The following is a 13315-nucleotide window of genomic DNA, read 5'->3' on the forward strand; positions in this document are numbered from 1 at the left end:
TTCCTGTAAAAGATAAAAAGCAAACATATTTTATAAAAATCTAAATGGCTTTTTGATTTATACTTGGTATAAAAAGCAGAATGTGAGAGAAGTGACATAAATAACTTTTCTTCTTTAAAACATATATCCACTATGAGAGGTAGATCAAGCAGAGAAATACTGTATTAAATCCTGAAATTCCTACAAAGGTAGTAAAATAAATAAATAAATAAATTCCTTTCCCAATGTTCATGCAGGTTGTGCAGTGTTGACAGGAATATATCCAACCAAAACAAGATGGAAAAATTCATTGGGTGAGGCATAAAGTACTGAGATCACAAATTAAGATTATACATTATGTGCTATTGCAGTGGAAATGCAGGCTCCAACCACCTGCCAAGACCAAAGTCCAAAATAAATTATTTCCAATAACTCAGCCAGTTATTAACTTCTAAAAACAAAATAAAGAAATAAATTCAGCTGTTTTTTTATTTATAATTAAAAATAAATGGATGGAATGCTAATTTTTCTATGATAAAAGCTGCAGTAATAATATATAGCCAGGTTTTATAAAGCAACATAGACTTTTCTAAAATGTTTTGGGGGGGAAATGTAACCATGTATTATTCACCTTGAAGAAATATTGTAAGGTAGGCAGTAATCACATATTTCCAAACACCCTCATAGATATCCATAGCAAACCATGATGACTTTAAAATGACAACTCTTGCATGATACATGATTAGGTAAGTGACTAAGTTATGAACTATCTTGATATTGATAGGCACAGTATGTTAAATCATATTATTTGCATAATGACATCATTATACATTTGTCATAATCCCTTCCCTTCTTAAATGCATTTTGCTTCAATAAGCTACACGCCACCGAATTCAGTGGGACTTCTATAAAAATTTAGATTTAAAAGATGAAACTATTAAGCTAAAATTATAGTACTGAAAAAGTTTGGGAAAGTCAACTTCCAAGCACAGAGACATCACCTAACCCTCAAAACTTTATCCTTAGACTACCCACTGTTGACCTCTCCCGATTCCTAAGAGGTCAGTAAGCGGCCTGCATAAGTGCACCAGAGTGCCTGCCATCCCTTGTCCTAATATTTCTCTTTTACTAATGTTATGTATATAAATATTATTATATCTTTGTATACCACCAATATGCATTTGACAAACAAAACAAAACAAATAAATAAAATAAATAAACATGCTCCTATAAGGATAAAAAACACCAGTTTCCACTTTGGAATACTTGCAACTTTCAAACTAGAAAAATGTTTAGGAATCTCCTTGCAAAAATACAAGTCAATCAAAAACAGTTAAATCCTTATAGGTGCTAATGTTGGGGCACAACCCCCTTTCCCCCAAAGTAAAAATGATCAACCAAAACATCACAAAATTAGTCATTTTGGTACAATGAATTCGCACTCATTATATTGTTTTAAAAATATTAAAGACAAATTCGAACTGAAGCCTTCTACATCACACTCCTTAGCTAGCCTTTAATACAACAGGTCTGCAAGGGAACTTGTTGAAAAATCCTTAAGCGATTCAGCCTGAATTACAATTATATTATACTGTGGCTTAGAAACCATTAGAGTACAAGAGCTTTGCCCCCTTTACTCACCAGACAACGCCAAAGGCTCCATATCCAATAGGCCTGTCTGGTTCAATATCCAGTTGTTGTTGTGAATGATGAGTATGCTGATGATGGTGCGCTTTAACTGCAGCAGCTGCTGCAGCTTGTACCTGAGCTGGGGCTGCTGCGGCCGGTCCAGGTGCTTGACCTGGTGCCGGGGATGGAAAATATGGCTGCTGCTGCCCTGGATTTAACATGGCGGCGGCAGCTGCTGCTGCTGCAGCCGCCGCCGCCGAAGAACTATGTTGCTGTACAGGATGTACCGCGGCTGCAGAACCCGGGTGCAAGTGGTGTTGAGAATGGTGATGGTGATGGAGGTGAGGAGGGGGAAGGTGGGGAAGGTGATGGTGGTGATGGTGGTGGTGACCTGCTGCTGCTGCAGATGTACCGCCATTGTAAGCCGCCATCATTTTTGCGCTGACTGTAGCACTACAAAGAGACATTCAAGATGATGCCCTCTGATTGGATAACAACTGGGTCAAGCTGTCATTTGGCCACAAAAATGAAGTTTACTACACTTTCCTAAACAAGTTGCCCACCTTCAAAAACATGGAGCTCAACAGGCGTTTATGTCTTCATCAATCTGAGAAAATGGAGGCTTGTATATGTGCGTATGAGCATGCAATAAACCCCCTTCCCCCGAGATGGCTGGTGCAGTTGGTACTAAAATGCCATACCTCCTCCACTTCAACTGGGCCAGTCTTGAAATTTCAACTCAATCTCCCTCCCCTCCAGAAAAAGGATGCAAGTTCACCCCCCTAAAAAATGTTAGGAGTACTGACAAACCCACCCCTTCCATTCCCACATCCTTTTCATTTATCTTGTCAAAACATGTAGGATGCTGAAGGCCTTCTACAGCTTTCCTTCTTTCTGCTCTGGATAGGCATCCATCTACCTTTTATATTAAATTTGGAAATACATGAACAACTTCCACAGAGTCAAACAGGTCAAGAGACATCAAGTTAGCGGAAATGAGAAAGTTTCCAAAATTAATAAGGGGAAGAAAATTAGGAAAGAACGGAGGAATGGGATTGACAGTTAAAAATGGAGGGGAAGAAACAGAACAAAGGAAGTAAACTGAAGATTTAAAATTTGGAAGCTAAATAAGGCAATTTAAATTATCAATAAAGAACATAAGGTTGCAAGAAGTTGATAGAGAAGATTAAAGGGAAAGCTAGTGGCAGAAAATAGAACAGTGAAAGAACAAGCGAGAAAACAAGACTGCCAAAAGGAATGTGAAGCAATCAGGTAAAAGTGTGATTTAAAAAAAAAATATTGTAAAGAATAAAGAACATAAAGGGAAAAGACGGAAACTATAGAAAAACAAGGAAAATGGATTTAAAATGAATGGATTTAAATTATTTAAAAGTAATAGAATGAGGTGGCAAGGAAGGAGGCCAAATTCCACAAGGCAAACACCTTTTAAAAGTGAGAAGGTTAAAAACTGTTCAGCAGTTGAAAAACGATGGAAAATGTCAAAGGAAAAAAAAGCAGGGGACGAGATTTTAAATAGGAGAAAACATCAAAGGGTGCAAAAATACAAGAGGAAATAATTTCTTGCTTTAAGAAAAAAGTTTGGAAAGCAAAAGCATAGATACAGTGTACTAAACAAAGATGAAGAGCATTCTTAATGGTTGAACAAGACAAACTTTTTTTTAAAGCCTGCTGTGTGAATAGGTGTGAAAAACAGGCAATAAAATAATCGAAATGGGAAAACAGAAGAGGAGGCAAAGGAAAAAAACAGGCGATCTTGAATTAAAGGTGAAGAAGATGGTCTTGAATTAAAGGTGAAGGAGACCGACAAGCCAAAGGGGGAGTTGAAATTTTCTGCAAATTCTAGCGAAGGGGTTTCAAGTGGAAAAGGAAAAACTCTTGTACGTTTTAAAGGGTTTGGAAGAGCAGCATGAACAAGTGGCAGAATGAAAAAAATGAATGGAAAAGCCAAGGAGGCGGCAAAGAGAGAAGAAAAGAAACTGACAGTGCTTTGGGGAAGGGAGGTGGTGGGTGTTGTGGAGAACCCAAACAGGTGACAGAAAGAAAGGAAAGGGATGCGATGGAGGAGAGAGAAAGAAGGGACAGAGAAAAAGCCAGCAGCAGAAAAAAGAGGAAGCACCCGGGGGACGCTCCTGAGACTCCTCAGCCCAGTCACCCCAGTCCCTCCCTCCCCCCGAACCTGTTTCTAGACCCGTCTCTCCCTTTGGGCTAGGTGGGCGCTCTTGCCTGACAGCCTGACCCAGTGCGTGTAGAAGGGGGGGGGCCAGGCGAGCGGGGAGGGGCGCGAGGGGGGGCGCGCGCGCGCGGGAGAGAGGCGGTCGGTGGAAGGAACAGCGCGTCGCCTTCGTCACCGGTGGCGTCTACAGACCCCCCCTCTCTCCACGGCGGAGAAGCCACAGGCGGGATGAGGATGGAGATGGAGGAGGGAAGAAAAGGGCGGGGGGGATGCGGGCGCCTCAGCTGGGTCCCTCCTGAGGGGGGCGCGGGAGGGATGAGGAGAGAGGCGGGCGGGGGGTCACTCAGGGCCCACAGCGCCGCCCCACGTAGCCACAGACGGCGCCCCCCCCACGCCTCCTCCACTGGCAGCCGTGGCCGCCTCTTCGTCTTCCTCCGTCGTCCCCCTCGGGCCGCCGGACCGGCCGCCGCGACTCCTCCTCCTCCGTCGCCGCCACCTCCTTCTCCTCACGGGAGCCCCAGAGCAGAGCGAAAGAGCGGCGGGGACGCGCATGCGCGCGCCCCGCCGCCCTTCGCTTAACTCTGCCCCCCCTCTCCTCCCTCCTTCGCCTTTTCCCATCACTCGGGCGGCGCGCGCGGCATTCGCGCTTGGGGGCGCGCGCGCGCCGATCCTCTCCTCCCCCCCACCTCTGTCCTTCCAACCAATCGGAAGCATCGCTCGGGGAAAGGCTACGCCGGAGCCGGTCTCGTCCAATCCCAAAGAAGCGGGTTCAACCCACTCAGCGGGGACTTGGCTTCGACGGCTCGCAGTGCAGCGAAAAGGATCAAAGGCGAGGGGTGGGGGGGAAAGAACCCTCCGCCTTTGCAGCCAATGAAACACGTCCTTCTCCGTTCTCGGTCCCGCCCCCCGTGTACTTTTTTTTTTTTTTGCCAACGAGACCCCGCGAGACTCCCTCACCTCACGCAACCCTCACCTAGATTTTTAGTTCGTGGAATGCAAAAGGCGAAAATAGGCGGGGTACCCAAAATTGATTGGTTGGTCTCGCCTCGATTTGAAGATTTATAACCAATCAGAATATAGAGACTCTGTGACCGAAACCAATAGGGGCTCGGAAATGTTTTATTTCATTTTAATGTCTCGGGCACCAAAGGTCGAGCCCCTGCCACGGGCTTCATTTTAAAGGGACCAAGAATTAAATACTTAATAAGGGAGCGCCTCTGTGTGACCCTGAGTCTAGCCAATCACAGAAAGAAGAGGCGGGGTTAGCTGAGGACATTGCCGCCGCGGTGAGAAAAGCGAAGCTGGGGTGCCTTGGCCAGTTTCGCTTGCGCATTGGCGGTTTACCAGGAGGGGCGGAGCTAAGCGGAAACTGAGAAGAAAGGCTTGGCAAGGAGGAGGATCTCAGTAAGGAAGAATCAATTTTAGAAGGTGTTTAAAAAAAAACAAAAAAAAAACACCTTCCCCCCCTCGGGATCCTTCCTACTCTTAAAAATTGTGTAGGGTCTGAAAAGAGCTTTTTCTAAAATTATTGTTTTTAAATAAAAGTAAACTTTATTTAAACACACAAAACACAAACAACCAAACTCACACAGAAAAGAAACAGAAAACATTAAAATAAAAGTTGGACACTTTGGGGACGTGCCTGTGGTACAAATCTAACGGTGCTTATTTGCTATTATATAAATTATATTTACATATATACAGTACATCGAGTTTTAGCAAACATCTTTTGGTTTTCCTTTTGTGACCTATTCTCTGACATTTACTTCCCATATTATCTAATATTACCGTACTAATTCTCTGATTTTCCTTTTTTCATATGGGCTATGGTTATTGATAAACTGGGAATTTTTAATAAATATTTACATATTAATTAAATAAAGCACTAATAGAGGATTCTAACCATTGCCAAAGAGATAAAACTAATTATGTGATTGATTATCCCAACTCTGGCTTCTCTGACCAAATCTGAAGTAGACCCAGAGACAGGGTTTTGAGCAATCGGTACTTTTATTCAGCTCAGAGAACAAGTGACAGCTCAGCAAGGTAAAGTGACAGTTCAGCGAGTACCGACTGGCTCTGCAGGGAGAAACCGCTTCTTTTATACTTTTGCGGTTCCCGCCAAAGCGAGAGCCGGCCGCGTCTGAGCCAATCAGGAGCGACTTCCTGCTTGGGCTCAGACAGCGCTGGAAAAGAGGAACAAACTATTTACAGCGTTACAAGGTAGCCATTCCAGGATACAACACCCCTCCCCTCATAGTTGGACTCATCCATCAAGAAAGCCACGTGACGAAGTCGTCCAATCGGTGAGGCCTTCGAGGCTCTCGCGCTGACCTGCGCAGTCCATTTTCTCCTTCGCCACTGACTGTGGAGGATGGCTCGCCGCTGCTCTCCCGGTGCGGCGGACTTGGCCTGGCGGGCCCAACGAAGGCCTCGGAGGACGAGGATGGCTCGGCGTCGCTGGATGGTTCCCCCTGGCCCGATAAGTCTCTTTGCGTGTTTCTTAGTTCGGGCAATGTACAAAAGTCTGTTGAAGGGGGAGAGTCCGAGTCAGCGGGTTGTTGCAATTGGTTTTCAGTTCGTTTCCGAATGTGGTCTATGTGTCGTTTCCACAAACGACCATCCTCCAGTTTAACAATATAAGTCTTGGGTGCGTTTTGCTTAACAATAATTCCCTTCATCCAGTTTACATTTCCATCAAAGCATTTTACATATACATTTTGACCCAAATACATTTCTCTTTCTGGTTTCATGCACATTTGGTTATTATTCACACAGAACCTTGGGTTTAACCTGTCTAATGGTGACCTCAACTTTCTCCCCATCAATAACTCTGCAGGGCTTACATGTGTGTGCGAGTTAGGGGTAATGTGCTGGGTTAATAAGAATTGGTCCAAGTTCTGTTGCACATCTCCAGGGCCTGACCTGTGCAATGCCTCCTTTGCCACCCTTACGTAACGTTCTGTCAACCCGTTAGCCCAGGGCGAGTAAGGCGAGATGAGGGCATGTCTGACCCCTAGGCCATCTAGGAATAATTCGAATTGCCTGGCTGTTAGTTGTGGTCCATTGTCAGACACTAATAGATCAGGGCAACCATGGGATGCAAACAGTCTGCTCAATACCTTGATAGTGGCACTTGTGGTTATGTTGTTCATTGCTATTATTTCCAACCATTTGGAGAAAGCATCAACCACTATTAGGAAGTACTGAGACCCCACTGGGCCAGCAAAATCAATGTGGATCCTAGACCAAGGGCCAGCAGGCTGTTCCCACTCAGCCGGAGTTGTTTTGGGGGGACTGGGCCTAGACTCTTGGCACGGGTCACACTTTGAAACCCAACTTTCAATATCAGCATCCAGCCCTGGCCACCATAAATGCCCCCTTGCTAGGCTCTTCATCCTGACAATCCCAGGATGGCCCACGTGTAACATTTTGAGTACCTTTTCCCTTAGGCGTTTGGGGATGATCACTCTATCCCCCCACAGCAAACAACCTTTTACATATGATAATTCAAGCCTTTTGTTCTTAAAATCACACAATTCAGGTTTAACAATATCATTTTGCCATCCCTTTAGAACACAGTTCACCACTTGTTTAAGGATTTGGTCTTGCTGCGTGTGTGCAGCTACCTCTTTTGCTGTGGTTAGTGGGTTTTCCTCGAGTTCTATCATTAGCACATCTGTGGCAGGAACAGGGTCTTCTACCAAGTCTGCTATGGGGCATCTGCTGAGGCCGTCTGCATGATTGATTTCCTTCCCCCCCTTGTGGGTGAGCTCATACTGATACCCTGAGAGGAAAAGGGCCCATCTGATTAGTCTTGGAGACATAAAAGGTGGAGTGGGCTTGTTGGGGGCTAGCAGGCCTAGTAGGGGTTTGTGGTCAGTGACTAGCTCAAAGCTTCTCCCAAAAATGTAATTGTGAAACTTCTTTACCCCTGCCACTAATGCTAGAGCCTCCTTGTCTAACTGGCTATAATTCCTCTCTGTGCTGGTCATGGTTCTTGAAAAGAATGCTATTGGGGCCTCTGTCTTATTCGGTAGAACGTGAGCTAAGACTCCTCCTATGCCGTACGGCGAAGCGTCGCACGTGAGCCTAATGGGTAGTGAAGCACTATATTGGACTACTACACTTTCAGAAGTTATTAAATTTTTTATTTGAGAAAAAGCTTCACGTTCAGTTTCCCCCCATGTCCAGCGGGCTTCCTTCTGGAGTAAACGATGGAGAGGCTCTGCTACTGTTGCCTTCTGCTTTAAAAAAACGGAATAAAAATTAAGGAGGCCCAAAAATGCCTGCAACTCATTCTTATCTTGTGGCTCTGGGGCTTCTCTAATTGCTCTCAGCTTCTCTGTTGTGGGGTGGATACCTTCCTTATCTATTTTATACCCAAGGAATTCAACACTGTCAGTTCCCCAGACACATTTATCAGGCTTGATTCGTAACCCTTTGTCCTGTAGCCTCTTAAGTACTTCCCTTATTCTTTTGTTCACTTGCCCCTGGTTTTCCCCTGCAATTAAGATGTCATCAAAATATGGAATTGCCCCATTTACCCCTGACAATAGGCGTTCCATGATGCTCTGGAATATTCCTGGGGCTATGCTTACCCCAAACTGTAACCTCGTGCATTTGAAAGCCCCCCTGTGTGTTACAATCGTTTGGGCGTTTGCTGTTTGTTCATCGACCGGAAGCTGCTGGTAAGCCTGGGCCAGGTCGATCTTTGCGAACCTTTTTCCCTCCCCCAGGGAGTGTAAGAGTTGTTGCACGACCGGGATGGGGTAGGGGTGGTGTTGGAGTGCCTTATTCAAGGTTGATTTGTAATCAGCGCAAACTCTTAAAGAGCCATCTGGCTTCAATGGTGTTACTATGGGAGTTTCCCATGGCCCCTGTTCCACAGGGACCAAAATACCTTGACTAATGAGTTTGTCCAGCTGCATGTCCAGCTTGGGGAGAAGCGGAAGGGGAACCCTGCGAGGTTTCAGTCTGACCGGTGGGACCTTTGGGTCGATAGAGAAAGATATAGGGGGTCCCTTATACAATCCCAAGGTGGGGCTGAACACTTCAGGGAACTCTTTCACAAAGTTAGGCATATTATCACAGTTTACATTACACACACCCGAAATTTCGATCCCCAACGGTTCCATCCACGCTAGACCCAGCAGGGAGTGTTTGGCCCCCGTCACAATAAGCATGGGAAGGGTACATTTCACATTCTTAAAGGCAATAGGTACATTTGCTGTTCCCAGGACCGAGATTACCCCCCCTTGGAAGTCTCTGATCACCAATGAGGTTTGAGTTAAGTCAGCCTTAGACACATTAGGCATGTATAGTTTAAATTTTTCCCAGGGCATGATGGTATATCTCGAGCCCGTATCCAGCTCCATTGAGCAAGGCTGGTTATTTAGTAACAATGAGATAACAATTTTAGCCCCCTTTTTGGTTGCCGTGTTATTCACGGAAAATTTAGAGTTACCTCTATTGTAGTCGCGGTTAGCGCTTGAGTAGTTCCTTTGACCCGAGCTGCGGAACGGTCTCCTTTCTCGCGATTGGGGGGGTTGGTTTTGAGGTCGCTGGTATTGTTGTGTGGCAAACGTTTCTTCTGGTGCCGTTGCTCTGCATGCGATGGCGATGTGGCCTCTCCGGTTGCAACGGTGGCAAGTAGCGTCTCGGAAGGGGCATCGATGGCGCTGGTGATTTCCCCGGCAGCCCGCGCAGGGGGCTGGGTGAGTAGCTCTAGGATGTCTCGGCTGGTCTTGCAGGAGGAGGCAGTTGTCCCCGTTTCTAGTCGGCTGGCTGAGGTCGTCTGTTCCCTCGGCGCTGGGAGACTCGGCGTTGATTTTGGCAATGATTTCTCGCCTTCCGTGCTCCTTTAATTCTCTTGCCGCTGCGTCGGCTGCTTCCGCGGTTTGTGCTAATTTAATTACGGTTTGTAGCGTCGGCTCTTCTTCGGTGAGGAGTTTGTTTCTCACCGAGTTGCTCTTCATGCCGAAAACCAAGGCGTCGGTAAGGCGAGCTTCCGGGTCTTGAAACTTGCATTGAGCAAGTACCGTTCGAAGCCGCGTTGTGAATTGGCTGATTGACTCGGTTTCTCTCTGAGCCATCATGTGAAATTGATGCCGGTAAACCATGGCTGGTCTGGTTGGTTTAAAATGGCTCGCTAGTTTCTGTTGAAGGACGTCCCACGCTGTGGCTCTTGCTTGTTCTGGCTCGGTGAGAGTTTGGGCAAGTCTACGGATCTCTGCGCCGCAGTAGTTGAGAAAAATAGCCCGTCTGCGATCGGCTCCGGCGTCCTGCATTCCCGCCGCCTCGAGGAATATCTCGAAGGTGGCCATGTACTCGTCCCATGTCATTTTCTCGGAATCGAAGAGTTCTGGAGCCTGGCCGATCTGGATTTTGTCCATGTTGCACGCGAAGTTCTTCCGTTCGTTCGTCGCCAGTGAAGTAGACCCAGAGACAGGGTTTTGAGCAATCGGTACTTTTATTCAGCTCAGAGAACAAGTGACAGCTCAGCAAGGTAAAGTGACAGTTCAGCGAGTACCGACTGGCTCTGCAGGGAGAAACCGCTTCTTTTATACTTTTGCGGTTCCCGCCAAAGCGAGAGCCGGCCGCGTCTGAGCCAATCAGGAGCGACTTCCTGCTTGGGCTCAGACAGCGCTGGAAAAGAGGAACAAACTATTTACAGCGTTACAAGGTAGCCATTCCAGGATACAACAAAATCTTCCTCCAAGGTTCCAAGCAAATCTAGAGAATATTGTATTACTTGTATTGGTATGTATGTGTGTTGCCTGGATTGATTGAGTTATAATTTAATAATAATAATTTATTAGATTTGTGTGCCGCCCCTCTCCAAAGACTTATGGGTTTTTAACTGGGGTTTATAGTTTGAGATTTTTCATATTTGAATTCTTTTTTTACTATATTGTATCTTTATATTGTTGTAAGCTGCCCTGAGTCCTTTGGGATTGGGGGGTGTAGAAATCAAATCAATTTAATTAATTAATTGATTGATTAATTAATTAATTACCAGAGAACTGGAATGGAGCCCTTGTGGTTCACATCATCAAAAAAGGGGCAAAAACAGATCCAGGAAACTACAGGGCAATCAATACATGAGGAGATCCTAGAAAAGATAAGCAACAAATCCATGAACACCTAAAGCCAAGCAAAACACGGCTTAGTCAAAAAACAGATCATGCCGAACAAATCTTATTACAAAGTGACTAAATTAGTGGAATGGCGAAATGCTGTGGACATAGTATATTATCTACACGGGGCTCTCTTTGAAGAACTTTCAGAAACTTCAAATGCTGCAAAATATACACTGCTCAAAATCAATTTCACCTGCTGTTGTGCACATTCAACTTTGTACAGAACAAAGTATTCAGTGAGAATATTTCATTCATTCAGATCTAGGATGTGTTTGTTTGTTTTATTTTTTATTTTTTTATTTGATTTGATTTGATTTGTATGCCGCCCCTCTCCGTAGACTCGGAACGGCTCACAACTTTATTTGAGTGTTCCCTTTATTTATACAGTGTATATTTATACTTATACTTATATTTATACTTATACTTATATTTAATTAGATTTGTATGCCGCCCCTCTCCTAAGACTCTGATATATATATTCTTGCAGGCAGAAGTCTGCAGGTTCAAATCCCAATAAGGGTATGGCTAGTTGACGAGAGCATAATAAACTTGAAATACAGTGTTCCCTCGCTTTTCGCAGGGGATGCGTTCTGAGACAGCCCGCGAAAGTCGAATTTCCGCGAAGTAGAGATGCAGAAGTAAATACATTATTTTTGGCTATGAACAGTATCACAAGCCTTCCCTTAACACTTTAAACCCCTAAATTGCAATTTCCCATTCCCTTAGCAACCATTCACATTATTACTCACCAGGTTTATTTATTAAAGTTTATTTTAAAAAATATTTATTAAAGGCAGGCGAAAGTTTGGCGATGACATATGACGTCATCGGGTGGGAAAAACCGTGGTATAGGGGAAAAACCCGCAAAGTATTTTTTAATTAATATTTTTGAAAAACTGGTATAGACTTTCCGCGAAGTTCGAATCCGCGAAAATCGAGGGAACACTGTAGATCTATACTAGTCTCCCTTCCTTTTCACTTATCAGCAAAAATATGTTACACACACATAAATATTCATCCACGTTGGGTGGGGAAAGGGGAAGAATAGTGAGGGCAGGTCAAAATGAAATGAAAGAATTGGAATTTATTCCATAACGAACGATCTCTAACATCGCATAGCATCAACCAGCCATTGTTGTGGGCGATGCGAAGCCTGTCTGTCCTCATTATTGTTTACATCCCCATTGTAATGTTTGAAAGGGCATTTGCCAGGAATGCTTCAAATCACTGGTGAGGATTGATTGATTATGTGCCATCAAGTTGTTTTCGACTGCTAGCGACTGCATAGATTTCTCTCCATCCCCTTGTGAGGGAATGCCTGCAGAGATTAGCCTGCATTTACACTTGGTTCAGTTTCCTCTCTTAACCTAAGGAGGATCCTGTTGGATCAGGTTCTAACCAGCACCTCCCTGAAGTCTTTCGCAAATGCACAGAAAAGGAGTCACAGAAAGCAAGCCAAAAATAAAATTAAACGAAGAGGCAAGAGAAGGAAACACAAATGCAGATAATTTTTCCCAATGCCACACCAGATCTCTACATGCGGGTAGTCCTCAACGTAAGACCACAATTGAGCCCAACATTTCCATTGTTAAAGCAAAGCAGTCCCTAAGTAATTTTTGCCCCATTTTATGTCCCCTTTTTTTGGCCACAGTCATGAAGGGAATCCCTGCAGTTGTTTAAGTGAATCTTGTGGTTAGGAGGTAAATCTGCCTTCCCCCATTGAGTTTGCTTGTCAGAAACTGGAAGGTCACATGACACACACACACACACACCCCGGACGGTGCAGAACATGCCAGCTGTCAAGCACCTCAATTTTGATCATATAACATGTAATAATAATAGAGTTGGAAGGGACCTTTGAGGTCATCTAGTCCAACCCGCTGCTCACACAGGAGACCTGTGCTAGGGATTGGAACCCGGGAATTTTGTGACGGTCCTAAGTGTGAAAACTGGTCACAAGTGACGTCATAACTTTGAACAGTCCCTAAATTAATGATTGTAAGTTTGTTTGTTTATTTGTTTGTTTTTGTTTATTTATTTATTTATTTGTTTTTTTGTTTGATTGATTGATTGATTTTTATGCTGCCCTTCTCCTTAGACTCAGGGCGGTTTACAACATGTTAGCAATAGCACTTTCTAACAGAGCCAGCCTATTGCCCTCACAATCCGGGTCCTCATTTTACCCACCTCGGAAGGATGGAAGGATGAGTCAACCTTGAGCCGGTGATGAGATTTGAACCGCTGACCTACAGATCTACAGTCAGCTTCAGTGGCCTGCAGTACAGCACTCTACCTGCTGTGCCACCCCTATCTGTATTTTCCTGCCTGAGAGCAATAGCACTTAGATTTATATACCACTTCACAGTGTTTT

General features: G+C 44.7%; 2 protein-coding genes across 3 annotated transcripts in view; one reads left to right on the plus strand and one right to left on the minus strand.

Annotated features, from left to right (window-relative positions):
• NLK (nemo like kinase) overlaps positions 1-4333 on the minus strand; it is a 152082-nt gene extending 147749 nt beyond the window's left edge. For both annotated transcript variants that reach the window (XM_070735249.1, XM_070735250.1), the window contains exon 1: positions 1621-4333. In XM_070735249.1, the coding sequence (XP_070591350.1) occupies positions 1621-2075 (455 nt within the window). In that variant the 5' untranslated portion in view covers positions 2076-4333. The remainder of the gene's footprint in view (positions 1-1620) is intronic.
• Positions 1-13315, plus strand: part of LYRM9 (LYR motif containing 9) — a 95131-nt gene that overhangs the window by 10672 nt on the left and 71144 nt on the right. The gene's annotated exons all lie outside the window — the stretch shown is intronic.

The sequence above is a fragment of the Erythrolamprus reginae genome, chromosome 1 (genome assembly GCF_031021105.1).
Source record: "Erythrolamprus reginae isolate rEryReg1 chromosome 1, rEryReg1.hap1, whole genome shotgun sequence".
Lineage (NCBI taxonomy): Eukaryota > Metazoa > Chordata > Lepidosauria > Squamata > Dipsadidae > Erythrolamprus > Erythrolamprus reginae.